Genomic DNA, 20,707 nt, shown 5'->3' with positions numbered 1-20,707 from the left:
ATTGAAACAAGTATATAAATCACTGGCTCAATCGGTCCTAAACTACTGCATTCCAGTCTGGGGTGGAACCACTAAAATCAAATTTTTAGAACTTGAACGGGCGCATAGATCCTTGCTAAAAGTTATCTTTTTTAAACGATACAGGTTTCCAACAGACGAACTATACTCCCAAAGCGGCCTCTTATCTGTAAGAAAGCTTTACGTCTTACAAGCTATTTTAAAACTTCACAGAAACTTACCCTTTAACCCAAATACTCAAAATAAAAGAAGAATCCTGAGTGTAGCACCTATGGCTCATGTAAAAACGGCTTATGCAAAAAGACAGTTTACTGCGAAAAACTAGTGAATGTAACCAAAACTATTGAGTGTAACCAAAACTATAAAGATATCAAGCGTTGTTCTAGTTCTAGTAATACGTACTTGTGAGTTTTTGTGGCTTGTTTAACATAATTATGTATCTTTGTAACTTTAAGAAAGAGCGGGGCCTCCTAACACAGGTATTATACTTAAAAGGAGACCCCAGCCACTTGCAACAATTATGTTAACTTAAAAGATACTGAATAAATGTTTTTTCATTTTTTTTTTTTTTTTTCATTTATAGTCATCAGTAATTTTTAAAATTCTACTAACATTTTACTAATCATTTTGAAAACATTATTTGCCAGTGAGTCTGGATGCTGGTGTAGTAAAGGGCTCGGTCGTGTCAAATGTCTTGGTTAGTGTCAAAGTGTTGGTTGGTTGGCTTGGTTGGTCACTAAGCTATGACTGTGGTAACCTGTCAACACGTGTAGTAGCCCGAAACTTGCAAATAATAGATAGATTTTTAGAACACATCAATGACTGAGGACCCCACGTCGATCTAAAATCATAGTAAACGAATAACTAACACATAAATAAATATTATGTGCGAGGTGTAGGTCCATTTGTGAATCTTCTTGTATTGATCTCAAATTTTATACATTTTTAACATACCTACTTTCACGCAGCAGCCCGCGGTATACCAAATTACCACATTGTATATTTAATTTTTATTATATTTATAAGCGCTTTGTGTTCCTCTATTATAAATCTTTGTAAATGTACCCCAATTTCGTTAATTTTATTGCAATTAAGTTTAGTTAAAACGAAGTGTAACGCATTAGTAAGTTACCAATTGAAATAGCCAATCACAAAACATATTTTAATTACTTTTAAAAGCATAATAATAGAGACACTACAAAAATGGTATAACTATTTCAATAGATCTTTTAGTTACATTTTTTTGTATAAATATAAAGCTTTCGTAATGATTTCTACACAATTTAATGTACTCGTATAACTACTTTAATCACAATATCGTTATTTTATATTCCAATGTTAGTCAAGTATCCCATTAAACAATTATATCGCTTATACTATCTTTATTTTAATGAAAAATATATAATTTTCGTGTTATATTACAGTGTATAAATAGTTATACCAAATTAATTATTAGTTTTGTATACTGGCACCACTGTCACTCGTGCATGCATTTCCTATAATCTTATTCCTTGTGTAAATTACTATTTTATGTCGTTTGTAAATATAGTTTAAGTTAAAAGTTGTTATCTGTTTATAATAATACTGTAGGGAGACGGCAGACGATTTCTGAAAGTGGAATCCAATGGGAGATATACCTAGTCCTTTTTATCTGATTTTTTAGCATATGTAAATGAACTTTACGAAAAACTCTCACTTGGATTTTACTTGTGGTCAGCAGTGAAAATTATGGAAAATGAATTAAATTATTGCGTAGTATTTTTATTGAATTGTTACCTATAGTTTTGTATATAATATTAGGGTATATTGGCCTGTATGCTATCATATTTTGTATCATGTTTTAGAATAGTTTTAAGGTACGGTTCCGGCCAGTGATACCAGTAAGCCGAAATAGCGACATAACAGTCACTGTGGTACAAATATAAGTCCTTTTTTACATAGTGTCGTTGTGTAGCTGTATAGTGGCTCGGAAACAGTATCTCTAGCATGAAATACTTTTGTCTTCGAATCGTTTGCGAATTCGACAAAATTCGATACTCAAACTTTGAATGAAACGATAATGTGACAATTTTGATGCTCAAAATAAGTTTCGTGCAACCATTTCTCATACCAAGTTCACTTTACGACACGTTCACAAGGGCGCTGTTGTAGTTTTTGTACTAAATGTTTTGATGGCGATTCGAATACGCAAACGATTCGAACTCGAAAGTTTTTCGTGCTAGCCGTACAGACCTTATACGACCATTAGCCAGAAATTGTCTCAAATAAAGCTTCCATTAAGGTGCCTTACCTTGACGAATAGAATTTAATAAACATAGGTGCAAATGAAGGAAATACTCCGTATTGTAATGATACTTATATCTGCGATCTTATGTAAATATAATGTGAATAAAAGAAATTATTTTATTAATGGACTTCGTTGTTTTCTTTGAAACAAAACCCTGGTTGACACCATGATTCTAAATAACCATCTTTATTATGAAAGAGAATAACAATCAAATAATATGACAAAGTTAGGCGTAGGTACAATTATTACGAGTTCCTAATATTAACTATACATTTCACTTATCATAATCCCTTCAGCCAAATTAATCACAAATATTAATATACAATAATTAAATGTTAGAATATTCAATTAAATTTCTGATTCGGGTTCAGTTTTTGCGGGGATTTCCTTCTTTTTGTCACCAGAAGCGTCCAATCGCTCAATGGCTTCGAACACCCACTTGTAGTTCATTGCACCAAATCCCTAAAAATAGTTGAATAACAATAATTGTTTGGGGATAAAAAACATTATTAGACCACTTTATGAAACCCATAAAGTTGATGGAATAATTGAAATCATTTTTAATTGCTAATGTTCCAAGTTATTGGGCAATTAATTGTTGGAAATAAGGTAGTCTCTTTGTGATTGAGGATTCCCGGTGAAGCTCGCTTCCATCATTTAACTTTCCATCAGGTGAGGATACAGGTGCAGTTTAGTTGTACTTTCTGGTATGTTTGAATACACTACCTACTCTTTCGTAATACATAGTATTGTCTTGTAAAAAAAACTCATTTATTTTTGCAAATAGGCTTTTAAAAAGCACTTTTACACGTCCCAGTATTATCCCTACCACTGCTTCGGGACAATAAATGGGCCAGTGCTGAGAAGAAGCAGCGCAAGAAACTAACTCCCGTATTCACAAACAATACTATGAGGTCTCACAGTGCGCGTGGACGCACAGGGTGATACACGAAATCATAGAGCTATAATCAACGCTATTCGTTCGATTTGCTGCTTCACTTGAGCAAGTATCGTTTGTAAATACGGGCGTAAGTCACTGTACACTGTATACCGTAGAAACTCACTCTATGGTTCCTCCGCTGTATAACCTCGACAAAGACCGTGGGCCTGACTTGCACGTGCTTGGTGAAGGCTTGGAGCATGTATCCTCGCTCGTCGAAGTCGATCAGAATGTGGTTTTCCTTTAGTTCGTCGATCGTCTCGTGGACCTGCGAAAAAAGAAAAAAAATTGTAACAACATTGAGAACAATCTAAAATAAGAATTTTATTTAAGAGGATTACTTACTAAGATTTAGGATTCTGTGATTTAGGTACGTTTATTAAACTATGCGCCTGCACAATTGATGAAGCAATTTCTCACACCGTACGTTTTACGTAGTTATACTTAGTCTTACGCGCGTCGGTCGTTATAAAAAAAATATAACGTATGGGTCTCTACCAACCTAGTACCTAACTAGCTGGACGTTATAGCTAGCCAGCTATCAGCATAAGCAGCTTATTTACTGATATTTAATACAATATTCAGTATTTACCTTGAGAGAACTCTCGCTTAGTTTCTCCTTGATCACATCGTAGTATGTAGGAGGAAAAACAAGAATGTCCGCGCCACGAGCCTTCAGATCTCGCATCTGTAATCAAATTAATGACATTAAGTCGAAAAAGAAACATCAAATCCAAAGTCCCTAAAAAAGCTTTTAAAAGTTTACACACTTTTAAAAGGTTTGTAACCATTTACACGTCCCAGTAATTATGTACTACAACTCTACCACTATTTTGGGACAGTAAATAGGCTAGTGCCGAGAAAAATCAGCCAAGAAACTTAGTTGCACCATCTAAATCCACCAATTTGTATAGTGTAAACTAAGTTTACATCTATATATATAAAAGAAAGTCGTGTTAGTTACTTCGCTTATAACTCAAGAACGGCTGAACCGATTTAGCTGAAAATTGTCAGGGAGGTAGTTTAGAGCCAGGAGAAGGACATAGGATACTTTTTATCCCGTTCGAAATAAAAAAAAGTCTGCTTATTTATTGCCATTAAGGCGGAACAAAGTTCGCCGGGTCAGCTAGTAGTTAATAACATAGCTTTTATGTATAGCAACTATGTATTAGATAAGCCTATCTAAAACATATTTGGAAGCTATATTTTACCGTAGCAACGATGTCGTCAGTGTACAAAGCAATGTGTTCGACGCCCGAAGTACCGAGCGCCTTCACGAATTCCGTCGCTTTACTCGTCGGTCGCAGACCTTTTGCTGCTTCGTTCATTGATAGCTGTAAAAAAAAAACAAAACAACAACTTACAAAAGCTGCTACTGAAAACTTTCATACCGCGATGTAAATATGTGCGCTACTTAGAACAGCGCCATCTATACTGAAAAACTCTGAAACCACAGATAATAAACTGAAATATTGATTGGTAGAGCAGGCAAGTTACAAACGCTTACCATTACTGAAGATGAATTTAAGTTATTTTAGTAAAAAAAGTAACTAGAAATTAACTTACAAGTAAATAAATCATACTTACAAGTACAGTTTCTTCCTGGTTGATCACTGAAGTAGATTTTATGCACGAATATGGCGTAATATCGTGCTTATAATCGACGCACCAAAATCTAAGTAAAAAGATAAGAATTAGATATATTTTTCACTAATTTGTATTTTGTTTAATTAGTTACTAGTTCGTCACCTGTGCATGTTGAGGTTCTTCTCATACCAGGACGTAGAGTCTTCTAAAGTTCCATCTGCCATATTTCCTTCCACGTGGTCGATATACAAAAGTTGCGTGTCAGGTCTGAAAGTGAGTTAATGAATTTGTTGAAATAGTAATTAATTTGTGGGTAAATTGACTCTGGATATTAAACTTTGGCAGTCGTAAAGTGTAGATACGAGTAGACTTACAGTAAGGTATTGATTGGGTCATCATCTTGAACAGGCGTGTATCCCGGCAAGAAAACTCCTTTGTACTGAGACCGGTCAATGAGGGTGTGGGTATTGTCACCATACTGGAACAAGATGGAACAAAACGAAAATTAATGACCATAGATAGGGTAACAAAAGTGTCATAAAATTGATAAAATTAGGTACAAGTAGGTTAGTTAGGCTGGGTTGCACCACCTAACTTTGACCGTAACTATGACGATAACCGGTGTTTTTGCCCCCTTCATCGCTCTCCATAGTGACGTCATGGAACAGGTCCAGAGCCCCACTCGCGTGCAGGTCACCGGCTTATTGACTTCTTGAGCCTAAATTCAGCTGTGAAACTGTAAATACTTATAGTTGGCAGAGATGCTGTACTTACGGTCCTCAACACCGCATATCTGACAGTGCCATCCTCGTCGCTCTCCGTAGTGACGTCACGCCTGACGTCAGCGCCTCTTGCGCGCGCGCACGCTACCAAGTCATCCAGCGCTTGCACCTCCAACGCGACGTCCTTCACGAAGTCACCGTGCGCTGACAGATCCTTGTTGATGTCTCCACCAGGAGATGTGGGCGACTCGAATACTATGGTTATCTGTTTTGCGAAAAATAATAATAATAACATTTTGGGTTTATTAAATTAGTATTTATGATATGTTGAGCTATTTCATTTGCCCCAAGATAATGTACCAGGTATGCCCACAGTTCCAGCTATCCATTTACGTCGACTTGTTAGGTATAACATTATTTTGATAAGAACGAAAGAAAAAACGGAAATGGGTAACTGAAACTGTGGCACATACCATAGTGAAAATTTTACAAAAATAAGTGGGTTACTGGAAAAGTAGTTTTCCCCCATAATGCCATTGCATTTTCATGGAACATTTTCCAGCAATTATGATTGACATATTATATCTAAGATGAAAATTAATGAAAACTGTTAAGAAAATGTTAATAATTTATGCAGAACTTCTTACCTTATTCTGTCTCACAACATAAGAAACCACAGGCTTGGCCTCTGAAGGATCTTTGGTAGCTATAAGCTTAAAACCAAAACGCGTAACAAAATAACTGGCAGCCTGAAAAAAAACATTATATCAATGTAATTCGTACTTTTTTCTTTCAGGAAAATTAATAGAAAATTGAAGAAAAATACAACACACTGGCTGCACATAAAAGTTCAGAGAAAAAAGAAAAAGAACAACTACGTTAAAACAAATGAAAATTTATTTTTACTTAACATCATTCTGTGTTGCACCACCTTATTTTAACCATAACCCTATCACTAACCGGTGCTTTTTGTATGGAGTTTGACAGATTTTTGACGTTTTTCAATGTTAAAGTAAGATGGTGCAACTCAACCAAAGAGGTGTTGTTAAAAAGTATTTTCTCAATATTATAAGTGAAATATTTTATTTTGATCGACTTACCGTTTTCGCATTAGCCACCCAGAATATCAGATGGTCAAAATTAAGGACTTTACCATCAGATGCCTGTGGCGATTTATTTGATTTGCCTTTTGTCATTTTTTACTGTAAATAATAATAATTTAAATTATAGTCTACTTTAAAGTAGTAAATCGAATCATTTCAAGTATTTATATGACTTATATTGCGGTTGAAACCCATTTATATTTGCTGTTTGTCTCTACAAAGTTAAATTAGTTATTACATCTGTTGATTACTTAATAATAAGGCATGTAAATAGATCTCCATTGATCGTTAACTACTCCATTGATTTTATACCTTCGTATCGTACGTGACAGAAATACTAAATGTGAACTAGTACTTTAATTTACAGAATTACCTTTGCTTGTTAGCTATTGCCTTCCAAATTACTAGAGCAACTTAAAAATATATTATTAACATTGAGGAACGGGACTATTTCTGGACTGTTAACTCCTGTAGCTAGAAAATATTGGTATTATCTTGAGTTTCATTTTAATGGCCAATGACAGCACATCAATTTAATCACTATGACATCTTAATGCATTTCTAAAGTGCTACTTTGCAATAAAACTTCATAGTTTAATGTGCTACCGAAGTTCCTAAAGTACTCGTACTTAGCTAAAAACCCCCTACCTTATTTAGGATCCTTTTTACTATGTTCTTGCACCACTCACTAGTTTCAATTAAATAATTAGCATTTTGTTAGTGTCGCCTCATTTATATAGAAGCAATATCTTTTCACCAAATCTAAGACTATAAATAAAAAATTAATGTCATTACCAAATCATAACCGAAAGCCGTTAAGCCGTTTTACTTATTTATTTACATATCCAATATGTTTACTATATAAACGTTATTTTGTCCGTACAATCGTTATTTTGTTCTATTTTATTTTTATAATTATTTTATTTATTTCAGGTACAACAACAGAATACTGTTATTTACCTTATCTACCTACATTTTTCTTATTTTTCCTACACTTCTTAACTCATTTTTTTTAAATATGTTAAATACGTTACTTATTTACGATTTAGATGTAGCATTGACGGTGTAAAATGTCTCAATTTCTAAGTTCTGAGAAAAAACGAGTCTGAAAATTATTTTTCTGTTAAAAAACTTATTTTAACAATAAAATATCTTAAATAGATTGCTTAATGGACAGGCTTTTCGTTATCGAACGGTACTGTATCTTAGTATTTTTCAGAAAAAAAGTTTCACTAAAGATTTAATAATTTACAAACGGTAGTAATGAACAAGCAAAGCCGGTACTAAACGCTAGTCTTGAAAAACAAAATTCAAGTAAATCCGTAGATGATTTGATAAGGATCAATCGATCATATCTGTTTTAATTGCGGATGAGAAATAGATTGACCTAAGAATCTAAAATATGTGTAAAATAAAAAATCTGTATGTGATACAAGGTAAGTAATTTGTCAATGTTGAGCAAAACAAAAATACTGTTTAAGATGTGGAGCAAAATGTTTTGAACGGTGTAGGGAAACGGACGTAGGTTTTCCATACGTTAATTTTTCGTTTGTTAAATTACACTAAGTCGAATTCAAAAAGAGTTTAAATAATCTGTGTGACTTTACTTTGAACTGGCTTTGAGTAACATCTGGATAAAAAATATATAGTTAAATAATAAATTCATGTCACTCTTTTAAACTAACGAAATACCCTGGGGTCCCTGGGGACCGTTGTTGCGAAGTTGTGCCTGTCTTTAACAATAGAACATGCAAGGATAATAAAAATAGGGTCGCATTTGAAAATGTATGGAGCCCTATTGTTACTTTTAGTCTCACAAATACTGTCATAGATGGCGCTACCCTATGTAGCGCTCATTTCCTACAACGCAGTGTGTGAGTATTTTTTCCTTTTTTGACCTCCCTGTGAAGTTTAGTTCTCAATATCGCTTCTCGGCCTTTTGGCTAAGATCAAAGTGTAGTATCTGTTCTTTTCAGCTTAATATCTGAAAGTTCTCTCACCGAGGGACCAGTATATTAAACTGATTTTTGTATGACGAGAGGATGTTCGGGGCTCGCTCCACTCAAGGGTCGGCCTGGCATTGCAGTGCCGCCGGGATCAGCCCACAAAAACCCTTTCAATACTTAAATCATTGAAATCTAATTACATTCGAGACTTAATGTAGGTACCTGGCCTGCACTCTCTACATGCAAAGGTCGTAGCAGCTGTTAAGGCTGATTTACACTTATTATGTAATTAAGTAGGTAACTTACAACTTAATACGTGTATTTTATTATTATTTGCTAGCTTATGGCCGTGACCATGTTAATTCAATTCAATTCACTAGCGTGAATTTCGGTCTGTCACAGAAAAACTTTTTTACTTTTACTGAAAATCATTCGGTTTGACGCCTTTAGGTTATCCAAAAAATTACGTGGCTCTACCATCGTTTCAAGGTTAGAGAATTTGAAAACTAGAGAAACAGATTAGACACTTCAATACGTGGGGTTTCATTGTTGTTATCCGATTCAGTGTTGGTACTCTCTTGTTTGCCGCAGATCGTTTACAGTTGGTTCTGTAATGTATCATGAAGGTCCATTGAGTGGCCTTTGCGTTTTGTTGACACTTTCGCATTTATGTTATTAGTAGTGGTAATTTATTAAGTTAAGTATCTGTAGGGTACGTACATTGCATGTTCATTTTATTAATCTAGGATAACGGTGTTGACTTTCCAATTAGGTACTTAGTCTTTATACATATTTTTTTAACTATCTTAAGAAAAAATATGTATTGTTCAGTTGTTTGTTTTCCTAAATAAATAAAAAAGAGGTGTCTAAAATTACCAATACTTAAAATTATTTAGCTTTACATTAATTTACCTAGATGCGATGTCTAAGTAGGAAATACAAACTACAAAATCAGTCTGTGTAATAGGGATGTTTCCTGGGTCAAAAAGCAAGAGTTTTAATTAGTCCGTCAGTTAACTTATCAAAAAATACTCTACACGTATTTTTCACTTTTTCAAACTAATGAAAATTTAAAGAGATAAAGCGCGCCAAAGTTCATAAGAAGAGGCCCGTGACGTCAATGCTTGCATAAAAATGCCGCACGTTGTGACGTCTTGCGGAACTTCAACGCACCATAACTATGTAATTATTTGTTAGATTGACAAATAAAAATATATGTGTCCAAAATTTTTTGATATTAAACATGACGGACTAAAAAAATTTTTTTAGGAAACTAGCCTATTGTTTCCAGTTACATTTCTGACTTGACCTAAACGAAATGCGTAGACAGAACAAAAACAAAACTAAATACCAATGGAAAATTCTGGAAATCATACATATTGCGCAATGTTTTGAAATACCTATAATATGCTAAGCAGTGACTGAACCAACCGGCCTCTGCCGGACTCGGCGGCAAACTAACGTGGGGTAGAGCTTACCGCTGTTTTAAACTAAATTTATTCCGTCACAACTGTAGAGATTGTAGTATAGTCTCTAACATATATGAGATTCAATTCAGTAAGAAACTATAGTCAGGAATAGCGTACAAAGAAAGGAACTTGACGATAAGAAAATATTTCGGAAAATATCCTGAAGTTATGTAAAAATTCAATAATAGAGTGCGGTCACTGTGTTTTCAATCTTAATCCTACTGTGTCTAATAAAATCAGACTCTGAAACGATTTATAATTTCTTCTTTAGTAATAAAATATATAGTTAGTTTTGTAAACTATATATTTTATTTATTCTGAAACTTTTTCCTAAACGGCTAGACTCTACCTCTAAAACAAAAGTAATAAAAATCAAATAAAAGTCTAAATTAGGGCTGATTTTTCAACCATTAATATCTATTAACTGATTTTACATTGCGATTTTAGTTATTTCCCACACTGAAACTGTCAATGTGCCAAACTTATTCTTAAATTTTCCGACAAGTGAAAAAATATCATAAGAGGTATTTGACAAAATTAATTGAATTCTCAAGTTAACTCATTCATTCATATTGTATCTAAGTACCTATTCCACAAAAATACTATAGGCTCATACTACGGAAAGTTGTGGGTCAGTAGTCCATTGCGTGACGCCACGCCACCCCGCCTCTGTGCTCGACGCGTTCGATTCCAGTTTGGTACATTTGCATTTTGTTTATCGCTACCAAGACACAGTGGTTTGACGGGTAGTTGGTTGGGACAAAAACGCGTTACGATTTTGGTAGCTATGTGGTATTTATTATCTACTTAAATAATTGAGAACATTGCTAAACCAATGGGGATTAGTTTCTCACTGCGAATCAAGTAAAGAAATACTGATTGTACCTACAAAATAATAAGTAAAGAAAACCTGCATAAACGAGTCGTCAACAGCCCTTTACAGTCCACTGCTGGAGTCTATGACTATGAGTCTCCTCCACTATAGTGGAGGGTTTTGCCATGATCGCCACGCTTGGCAGGCGGGTTGATGATCGCAGCTTAAAAGATTGATGTTTTTCAGAGAGCGCTGCTGCCTGTTCTCTGTTTGATGTGTAGTCCCTAAGTCGCCTCTCATGACACCCGCGGGAAGAGTAGGGGTTCGTGACAAATGTACTCTACTCTGCCGTTACCACACGGCTTGAAGGCATGACGGTATAAAGCGAGTATTTATTACGAATATAATCTTTTGTGCTTATACACGTGTTTGCGAATATTATTACCTATATCTCACGAAATTCAAATTGAACATTGACGGTTGGTCGTTTTCTTTTCACTATACAATATGTAAGTCTATGTAAGTATATAGATTAACTGTAATAGAAATTTAGACAACGCTTTTTTGATAAAACTGACTGAATTTCCTTAACGGTTTTTGCAAAGTTTTACATAATTTTGTAATTAGTGTTTTATGACGTCTTATTATATGTAATTTATATGTTAATTAGATTGTAAGGCAGGTAAGTAGGTACTACTTACTAAAAAAATTATTCCTAGAGAAAGATGGTAGATCACAGCCTTATAACTCTTAAAATGAATGTTCTAATAAGAAAGATCTTGTTATTAAATAAACTAAACTGCGGAAATACTAACCAAGATCTTCTAGGCAGCAAATCATTGAATAAACTTTATGAAAATATTTTATAATATAGGATTTTCTAGGCTTTATCCATGTTGGTCCTCCGACTGTACCACTGTGCAAGGGGGCTCGGCTCCTGCGTTCTATCAACGGCCCCCGAGTGGACCGAACATAAAGACCGAATCACAATTAAGATATTTTTTTAATTAGAAACTCACAACATTATGCCAGATTTTACTAGTTTTTGCGCGTTTCTCACAGAAAGTCTTTAGGTATGACACACGCGTGTCCCTCTTACAAGAATCAAACTTTCTATACCAAATTTCATTTCAGTCGTGAAAGAAACAAACATTCATTTATCTTTCCATTCTCACAAACATAGGACAAGATAGGAAGGATTGTGCGTTAAGTTGTGCCTTTAACTAAATCTAAAATGGCCTAGTTTAAGCGCTGGGAAAGGCAAGTCTTCAGGAAGTTGAATGAATCAGCCGTGCTTTGCAGCTTCACTGGGCAATAACTGAACTTCATGGCTCTAGCTCCCTCAACCCAAAGCAAGGACGATGGCATATCACTTAGCTTCCCTCAACATTATGGTAGGACCTCACATTGAGGATCATGACACATCAAACTTAACAGTGTTCTTATGTTCTAATAGCTAGATTGACTACCATTTCGCAAATAAAATAATTGTCTTTTTTTAATCCTTCAAGCTCCGCGAATTTAGACACAATAGATAATCAATTCTTATGACATTAATTAAGTACTCGTAATGCCGTCTGGGACTCAATCGGTTAATCCACAATGGGGAAGCTCCTGGCATGCATCTCACCTGATGGAAAGTACAGGTACAGACGACTTTCTTTCTAAAAATATCTTCTATAGTTCTATACCATTCTTCCCGATCCAGCTCCTTCATCGTGTCTTGCACATTTATTTTACAAAAGGCGAACTTAATACCCTGTGGCATTCTCTAACACTTCATTTCCCTGTCAGTGTGGAATCCGCCTAACCCCATCTTGTTTTCTTAAAGGTGGATTGTCGTTATAAATTCCTTGATTCTAGTTGAAATATAAAACAGGTCGCGCACGCGTTCCGTTTAGTTCTACGTCAGATATCATACGGATCGTGCTGTAATCAAATTCGTTGAAAGTGCTGGTTTTGTGGTAATGGTAAGTAATATACCTACTTTAAACTTTTTACTTCAATTACCTACGTGGTGTTTTTTAGACTTGCGCGAAGTTAGGTTTTATTCTAACTAATTTCTGGGATTGTTACCCCTTTCCATTCTATTTTAGCACCAATTCACTGAATGTGTAATTCCTTCATAAATAATATTTTATTCTACGTAATTTTTCGTTTCAGCCAAACAAATGTCCAGCTATGGACGTCATTTGGCTGAAACTAACATAATATGAAGGTTTCAATACATGGTGGATTCGTGTCTGAACCGCACTTGAAATGTTTTTTTACTGAAAATTAAATTACAATTAAGCTGTGATAAACTGCTATGACGTTGAAGTTTATTTTATTAGCGTAGATTAGAAGTTCCTTGAAATTTTCAAAAATACCTACCTAAAGAAACTACCCATTAGTACCTACCCTACTCAGGTCACAATTTTAAGAATAAAACAAAATAATTAGGAACAGTCAACACTGTCACTGAGTTTTATACGATTTAAACTTTTTATGAAATACATTAGGCCAGTAGAATTAAACACAAAAATTGATTAAATCGGAAATAATTCAAACAAAAGATTTACTTGCCTTAACGGCTTCATTGGTTGCCCATTAAGACTCTCCTAGGTTTTCGACTTCGACGGAGTTGTGCTTAAGTGGTGGGGGGCCCGGAAAGGGGCGCTTTTTCGGTTTTCCGGTTATACCGCGTAAAGGACTTACCCTATCGAAAAGTGGTCTTCCTGACGGTTGAAGGGCATTTAATCCTGCATTAAATAAGACCAAATTCATATGTTTTGAACAAACCGTTCTCGTGCAAATGTTCGGCAAAGTAGAAAATATGTGTATAATTAATTACCCTCTCCACGTCCAATGGCTCGTTACACACAGGCTTCCAAGTATTGAAAAGGAGCGCCTCAACCAGTGTAACCCTATCAAGGCTTACGAGCTGGATGCGCCTATCCTTATTCGTCCCAGCCGTTCCTTAACTGCGGTTGCTGCACCTCTTCCTGGCACTCACCTGAACGACTCTGTGTTACCTACTGTGGCTGCTCCTCTTCTTTGTATCCTCCTGCACGACTACGTTGCCTAGCCGTATGCCTGGTCTAAGGTTCGACGCCAAAAATCAACAACAACAAGTTCATATTAAAACGCTGAAGAGTTTTTTGTTTGTTTGTTTGAACGCGCTAATCTCAAGAATTACTAGTTTGATTGAAATAATTATTTTTGTGTTGAATAGCTCATAAATTGAAGAAGGCTATAGGATATATACAATCACTCTACGACTAATATAGGCGAAGCAGTAAAGAAAAATGTTGCAAGCACGGAAAATAGTATTTAAACTATTTTCACGCGTACGAAGTTGATTTTGTGGCGTCGAACCTTAGACCAAGCATATGGCTAAGCAATGCAATCGTACAGGAGGGTACAAGGAAGAGAGGCAGCCACAGTAGGTAACACAGAGTCGTTCAGGAGAGTGCCAGGAAGAGGTGCAGCAACCGCAGTTAAGGAACGGCTGGAACGAACAAGGATAAGCGAATCCAACTCGTGAGCCTAGACAGGGATACGCTGGTTAAGGCGACCCTTTACAAGGCTTGGGAGCATACGGGTGACGAGCTATTGGACGTGGAGAGGGTCATTAATTATACACATATTTTCTACTTTGCCGAACATTTGCACGAGAACGGTTTGTCCAAAAAATATGAATTTGGTCTTATTTAGTGCAGGATTAAATGCCCTTCAACCGTCAGGAAGACCACTTTTCGATAGGGTAAGTCCTTTACGCGATATAATCGGAAAACCGAAAAAGCGCCCCTTTCGGGGGCCCCCACCACTTAAGCACAACTCCGTCGAAGTCGAAAACCTAGGAGAGTCTTAAAGGGCAACCAATGAAGCCATTAAAGCAATAAAATCTTTTGTAGGAATTATTTCCGATTTAAAAGCTAATTCTACTGGACTACATCTAGAGCTATGGTTTTTTATCGGACTGAAAAGTAGCAGTGTTAGCACTTAGCATACCTAGTAAGTAGGTACTTTAATAAGTGATGTTTTTCAGACTTCATACACGGACAAAGGAAAAAAACCAGAAGCAGGAAGATTCCTTGCATTTGACCACCTCACGTATTGGGTTTCAAACGCGAAACAGGTAAGATAACTTAATAAAATATCCAACAGATCAATATTGCTAATAGAGAATTAAGTGTGAATACTTTAGACTTCGACACTTAAAGAATGAAAAATGAGTTTATAAAGAAAATCGTGAATCCTAAATGGAAATTATCATTGTGGCGAACGGACGTCTGCACAAGTTGTCATGGCACGGTAGTCCTAAATGGCACCTATCTTAAGGTTATCCTAGCACCACATAGCTAAAATAGAGTGATAGAATATTGAAAAATTTGAAAATGGACACTAAGTAGTGATGAATCCTGTGGCAATAAAGTTACGTAATAGAGCTACTTATACATGTAAAATTTTAAGTAACTTCCAAAATCCTCCAAAAAATATTATGCCCATATTTTTTTTCATTTTTTATCACAGCCAATATCCATATTAACCTATCAAAATGTCCGCATAGGTTTTTGATTCTATTTTTATAAAACTTGTTCTAGGCAGCGAGTTACTATGTGACGCGTTTCGGCTTCGAACCACTGGCCTTTGCAGGACTGGAGACTGGAGTGCGCAAGACCGCTTCATACGCAGTCAGGTTGAATAAGGTAAGCCGGTATGGTTATTAGAATAATACGAGTTATTTGTTATTGTTTTGTTACCGAGACGTGATTTGAATATAAGTTTGCATAGATAGACATAGACACGTTTCAATATTACGATGGAATTATAGTTAATGATGGATATGAACCTACGAAGTAGAGTAATAGAGCTAGATCCAGTGATTTTGAGATCTGATAACTTGATTTACGTCACAAAATCATTCAGCAAATCAAGTAAATAGAAATAACTAACATTCGGCAAAAATGACCATGTCAGCATGCTCTACAACCGATTATATTAGCGAATTTTATAGTTCCCAAAGCCAAAATCTACCTATTACCTACAGTAACGGAATACCTCCGTAGTAAGTACCTACCTCCGATCATGATAGCAAGTTCGACTCCATCGATCTGCAAAAATTCGTGATAGAGACCATAGATATCTGGAGTCATATGCCCGATTGTCACTGTGCACTGTGAGACCTCATAGCAATGTTTGTGAATACGGGCGATAGATGACTACATAATATTATGTAAATATTCATCTTATTTCAGATCATCTTCGTATTCCAAGCGCAATATGAACCTGAAGAGACGACCTTCAACAAGGAGGTGGCCTACCATGGAGACTTCGTGAAGGATGTAGCCTTCCAAGTTGAGAACTTGGACTACATTGTGGAGTACGCAAGGAAGCAGGGAGCGAAAGTAGTCAAGGACATTTGGGAGGAGAAAGACGAGCATGGAGTGGTCCGGATGGCGGTTTTGAAGACGGTAACAGTCCTAATTATGTTTAAGAAAACTTCTCACTAGTTTCAAATCTTACGTTTAAAAATAGTAATGAATAAAGATCTACATATGGTAGAAAATTAAGCAACTGGTAACGGTTAACATATTGTCTGGCTATCGGACGGGAAAAGCCAATCCAGAATCAGAAGTAGGTACCTACTTAAGCACTCCCCAGGGTGCGTTATTAAGTCCAGTAAAAATTTTTGGGGACCTATTTTCATTTCTTCTGATAATAAACTAGGTATCTTTAATCTGATTATTTTTCACAGTATGGAGACAACACACATACATTGGTCGACAGATCAAACTATACTGGATCTTTCCTACCTGGATATGCTCCACTCAACCTCGACCCGATTAACAAATTCTTGTAAGTACCTACTATCAAAATACATAATTACATATCTACGACATAAGTAGACAAACTGTTTTGTTTGGAACTTTTGTGTGTGGTATGATGAATTAAAACATTTTCGCAGGCCAAAGATCGAAATCAACTTCATCGACCATGTGGTGGGGAACCAGCCTGATGGTGAGATGGAGCCCGCCGCAACGTGGTACGAAAAATGCCTCCAGTTCCATAGGTAAGCTACTATCCTGTTTCTCTACTACAAATTAATAAGTAACATAACAGCCAAAAAGTTTAAGATCAAACTGGGAACATCTATTCTGTGAGAATTTGATGGACTTTACTCACCATCTTATTCTGCCTCAATATCTTTCATCCCTACTACATTGTTGTTCATACCTGCTGCGCGCTGCGTACCTACACTTTGACTTGACCGTAGACCGCATTTATTGTGACAAATCCTTTCGTCTGTCTCTCACCTAAATATCTCTACTGTATAAAAATAAGTCGGGTTTTCCTTCCTGACGCTATAACCAGAGTAAATACAAATGAGTATGTCATCTTCATAGAAACGCCCGAGCGCGGTTTGTATGTGAGCGCGCCAATACGTATGCGGCGCGCACGCACACACTGACAAAATTTAGCGTGGATTAGCGGTGAGGTGCGCTGAATTTCATACGTATTGACGCGCGCTCACATACAAACCGTGCTCGGTGCGTTTCTATGAAGATGACCTACTCATTTGTATTTACTCTGCTATAACTCCAGAACGCAGAAACCGATTTCCACGGTTTTGCATTCGTTGGAAAGGTCTCGGGCTCCGTGAGGTTTATAGGCTATATAATGTAGTCCACGCGGGCGAAGCTGCGGGCGGAAAGCTAGTTTCTTAATAATTAACGCAACAATTTCCATCACTCGTTCTCACTACTTCGACATCTGTTGAGCCAGGATCTACTTAACAGACAAATAACCCAAACAGTCAAGACTGACTTAGTAACATTCCTTAATGGTCCCCAGATTCTGGTCAGTAGACGACAAGCAAGTATGCACGGAGTACTCAGCCCTCCGGTCGGTGGTCATGGCCAACTGGGAGGAAAATGTGAAGGTGCCCATCAACGAGCCCGCTCCTGGCAAGAAGAAGAGTCAAATCCAGGAGTACGTGGAGTACCATGGAGGAGCTGGGGTGCAGCACATTGCTATAAATACTGAGGACATTATTACTGCTGTAAGTTTTTTGTTACCTACGTCCCAACTCCTTATGATAGTGGCGAATTATTCCAGAAAAAAATATTTCTACTTACCGAACATTGTAGAAGATTTTTTTTATCCACAAAAAGGAAGTTCTTGGTCTGTGTCTCACCTGATGGTAAGTGATGATCAGGCCGAAGGTGGAAGCGAGCTTCACCCGGAATCCTCAACCACGTCTCAAGATAGCTCTAATTGTAGAGTAGTGTAGTCAAAATAGTAGTAGTAGTGATAGTTTCATCAATCATTTCGCTCATAAGCACATCAGCAGAAAGCAAATGCTGAATAAGTAACAAGTTGAACTGCCCCCCTAGACAAAACGCACTTTTTGATCGAATCGAAAATCGAATCCGTCAAAACTCCATACAAAAAAGGGGCTTTTCGACCACTTTTCGACTGGTTTGCGATTATAATTTGCACTTTGTCTAGACCCCCTGGTAGAGTTTATATGTGCAAAGAGTTAGCTTTCGGCATCATGCTCCTGTAGAATCGAGTACAAACTATCGAATTAAGACGCAATAAAAAACTGTTAATGTTTCCTATAACGGATACACATCGTAGACACGAGAAAAATATAAATGCTGCAAAATAAAATAACCAACTTACCTACCACAGATTCCAAGGAACACTCCATTGCTTTTCCACACACCTAACCGCATTTGTTTCAAATCTTGCAGATCGTGAATCTTCGTGCCCGCGGTGTCGAATTCCTCTCCATCCCATCTGAGTACTACACCATCATCAGGGAACGCTTGAAGCACAGCAAGGTCCGCGTTGCCGAGAGCATAGACACGCTAGAGCGACTGAACATCCTGATTGACTACGATGACGATGGCTACTTGCTTCAGATATTTACTAAGAATACTCAGGACCGCCCCACTCTTTTCCTAGAAGTCATCCAGAGAAGAAACCATAATGTAAGTAGCTTCTTCTGGTAACTTCACTTTTCCAGTAGTTTTTGCGATTTTGCTCATATAAATCTCACCTGAATCTGAAGTAGCATCACCACTAAAATACCCAGAACGTTCAGGTAAGGTAGATCCAGTCTTTTACCATGCAAATAGGTCAGGTCCCATAATGTACACCAGGCCGTCAGTAAGAGTAGGCGCACACCATTGATTTTTAGTTGGCCGATAGTTGTGCCCGATTTTAAATTGTATGAAGAATCGGCCAAATCAAATCGGCGTAGTGTGCGCACTCCCATACATGCCCATACTGGTCAACTGCCCGACTAAACTATCGGCCGACGAAAAATCAACGGTGTGCGCCTACTCTAATAGTCAGTATTAGTCCGATATAATTATGAAAAATTTCAAACATAGGTTTGAGATAGCACATATTAAAAATTGATGTGTACTTACTTCGTTTTCTTTTCAGGGTTTCGGAGCTGGAAACTTCAAAACACTCTTCGAATCAATAGAATTGGAGCAAGAAAAACGTGGAAACTTATAAATGTACTTATAGAATAAGTAATACATACCTAGTTAATGATGTAAGATAAGAAATTGTAATGAAACAATGACCAAACATTTAAATCTTCAGTTATCTTGTTACAACTGTTTCGATTTCGTATATTTCATATTCCTAAGAAGCATACAAAATTTCCCTTATACATGCAACCCGGTCGAGTTAACTGCGCACCAGGCGGCCGTGACGTCACATCGAGACCCTGGTAAGGGGGGCCAATGCGGGGAGGCACGCGGTTGAGTGCAAGGGAGAGACGCATTCTAGCTAGATGCGCAGTTAACATGACCGAGTTGTACTACCTAGAATTACAAGTGTATCGACCCGCTGTTAAAGTTGTAATAAAAAGGTTAAATAAAAAAACTTATTACAAGATTGTCGTTTTATTGGATTACCGTTGATTAACATCAATACGTTTCGTCATATTTAACACCAATTAGATCTTGATACGAGTACGTATTTACAACACACAGATATGTATGTATGTGAAAAAATGCACATAATTCCAAAATAAACTTTATGTGAATCTGCAGGTCTAAAGAAGATTATCACTTTATCTCCAACACTTTAAATAAAGTGAACAAACCTTCTTTACACCAATTTATAAAGGGATACGTAAAAACCTTCAATTTTTTCTACAAATCACTTTATAAAAGACAGCGCTAATCAGATTTAGCCAACATTTAAAAATAAATCCACGTTGGCTGTAAAACCTAGATTCCTTTGCCAATGTCGCTGTTACCACAGATTCACAAGCACCAAAATAATCACAAAACCGCTGGACATAACAAACGAATATAATTTGTCTAAAATCGTCTATAAGTATCGTTAGGTATGCGTCTAGGTTGAATGTAAAAACTGGCGCACACGATACAACATTTTACAAAAAGACGTTACAATTCTGTGAGGATTTCTCGTAAAATACACTCACAAGTATCTTGTAAATAAATGTATCGTGTGCGTTGTCATTATAAACATCTTATACACATTTGCGATTTAGTCGTGAGGCCAAACATATTCGTAAAACTGGCGCGCACGATAAATACGCAAATATGTAAAAGCCACTACAAAGCTTCAAAATTCAGGCTTTATATTTTATGAGATTATCGAGATGAACCGTGCATCACTAACCGTATTTATTATCTATGTATATTTACTATAGATTATGCAACTCACAAACGCGTAAGAGTAAAAGTTGTATATAGCAAGGACATTTAGTACAAATAGTATTTGTACTAAATATGATTGTGAATTCATAGATCCAACATCCCTACGTAATAGTCCTGTATAAA

At 36.5% G+C, this 20,707-nt stretch overlaps 2 protein-coding genes and 1 non-coding gene across 3 annotated transcripts; 2 read left to right on the top strand and 1 right to left on the bottom strand.

Annotated features, from left to right (window-relative positions):
- Positions 1-959: 959 nt before the first annotated feature.
- On the bottom strand, positions 960-7,359 carry LOC114364440 (4-hydroxyphenylpyruvate dioxygenase). Its single transcript, XM_028320614.1, has 11 exons — positions 7,306-7,359; positions 6,655-6,756; positions 6,202-6,303; positions 5,607-5,819; positions 5,207-5,310; positions 4,995-5,099; positions 4,833-4,920; positions 4,457-4,579; positions 3,838-3,933; positions 3,370-3,513; positions 960-2,767 (listed from the first exon to the last, which is right to left on the bottom strand). The coding sequence occupies exons 2-11, from the start codon at positions 6,748-6,750 to the stop codon at positions 2,654-2,656; spliced, it is 1,185 nt and encodes a 394-aa protein (XP_028176415.1). The 5' UTR covers positions 6,751-6,756; positions 7,306-7,359; the 3' UTR covers positions 960-2,653.
- A 1,221-nt stretch (positions 7,360-8,580) lies between these two features.
- Positions 8,581-8,768, top strand: LOC114364560 (U2 spliceosomal RNA). Its single transcript, XR_003656856.1, has one exon. It is a non-coding gene; the product is annotated as a U2 spliceosomal RNA (small nuclear RNA).
- A 3,978-nt stretch (positions 8,769-12,746) lies between these two features.
- Positions 12,747-20,381, top strand: LOC114364521 (4-hydroxyphenylpyruvate dioxygenase). The gene is made up of 9 exons (XM_028320710.1): positions 12,747-12,856; positions 14,917-15,006; positions 15,473-15,577; positions 16,127-16,342; positions 16,627-16,727; positions 16,837-16,941; positions 17,724-17,931; positions 18,629-18,868; positions 19,329-20,381. The coding sequence occupies exons 1-9, from the start codon at positions 12,854-12,856 to the stop codon at positions 19,401-19,403; spliced, it is 1,143 nt and encodes a 380-aa protein (XP_028176511.1). The 5' UTR covers positions 12,747-12,853; the 3' UTR covers positions 19,404-20,381.
- The last annotated feature ends 326 nt before the right edge of the window (positions 20,382-20,707 follow it).

Source organism: Ostrinia furnacalis, unplaced genomic scaffold (assembly GCF_004193835.3).
Source record: "Ostrinia furnacalis isolate ACB-3 unplaced genomic scaffold, ASM419383v2 OfSCF0419, whole genome shotgun sequence".
Taxonomy (NCBI): domain Eukaryota; kingdom Metazoa; phylum Arthropoda; class Insecta; order Lepidoptera; family Crambidae; genus Ostrinia; species Ostrinia furnacalis.
This window is presented reverse-complemented; position numbering and strand designations above follow the sequence as displayed.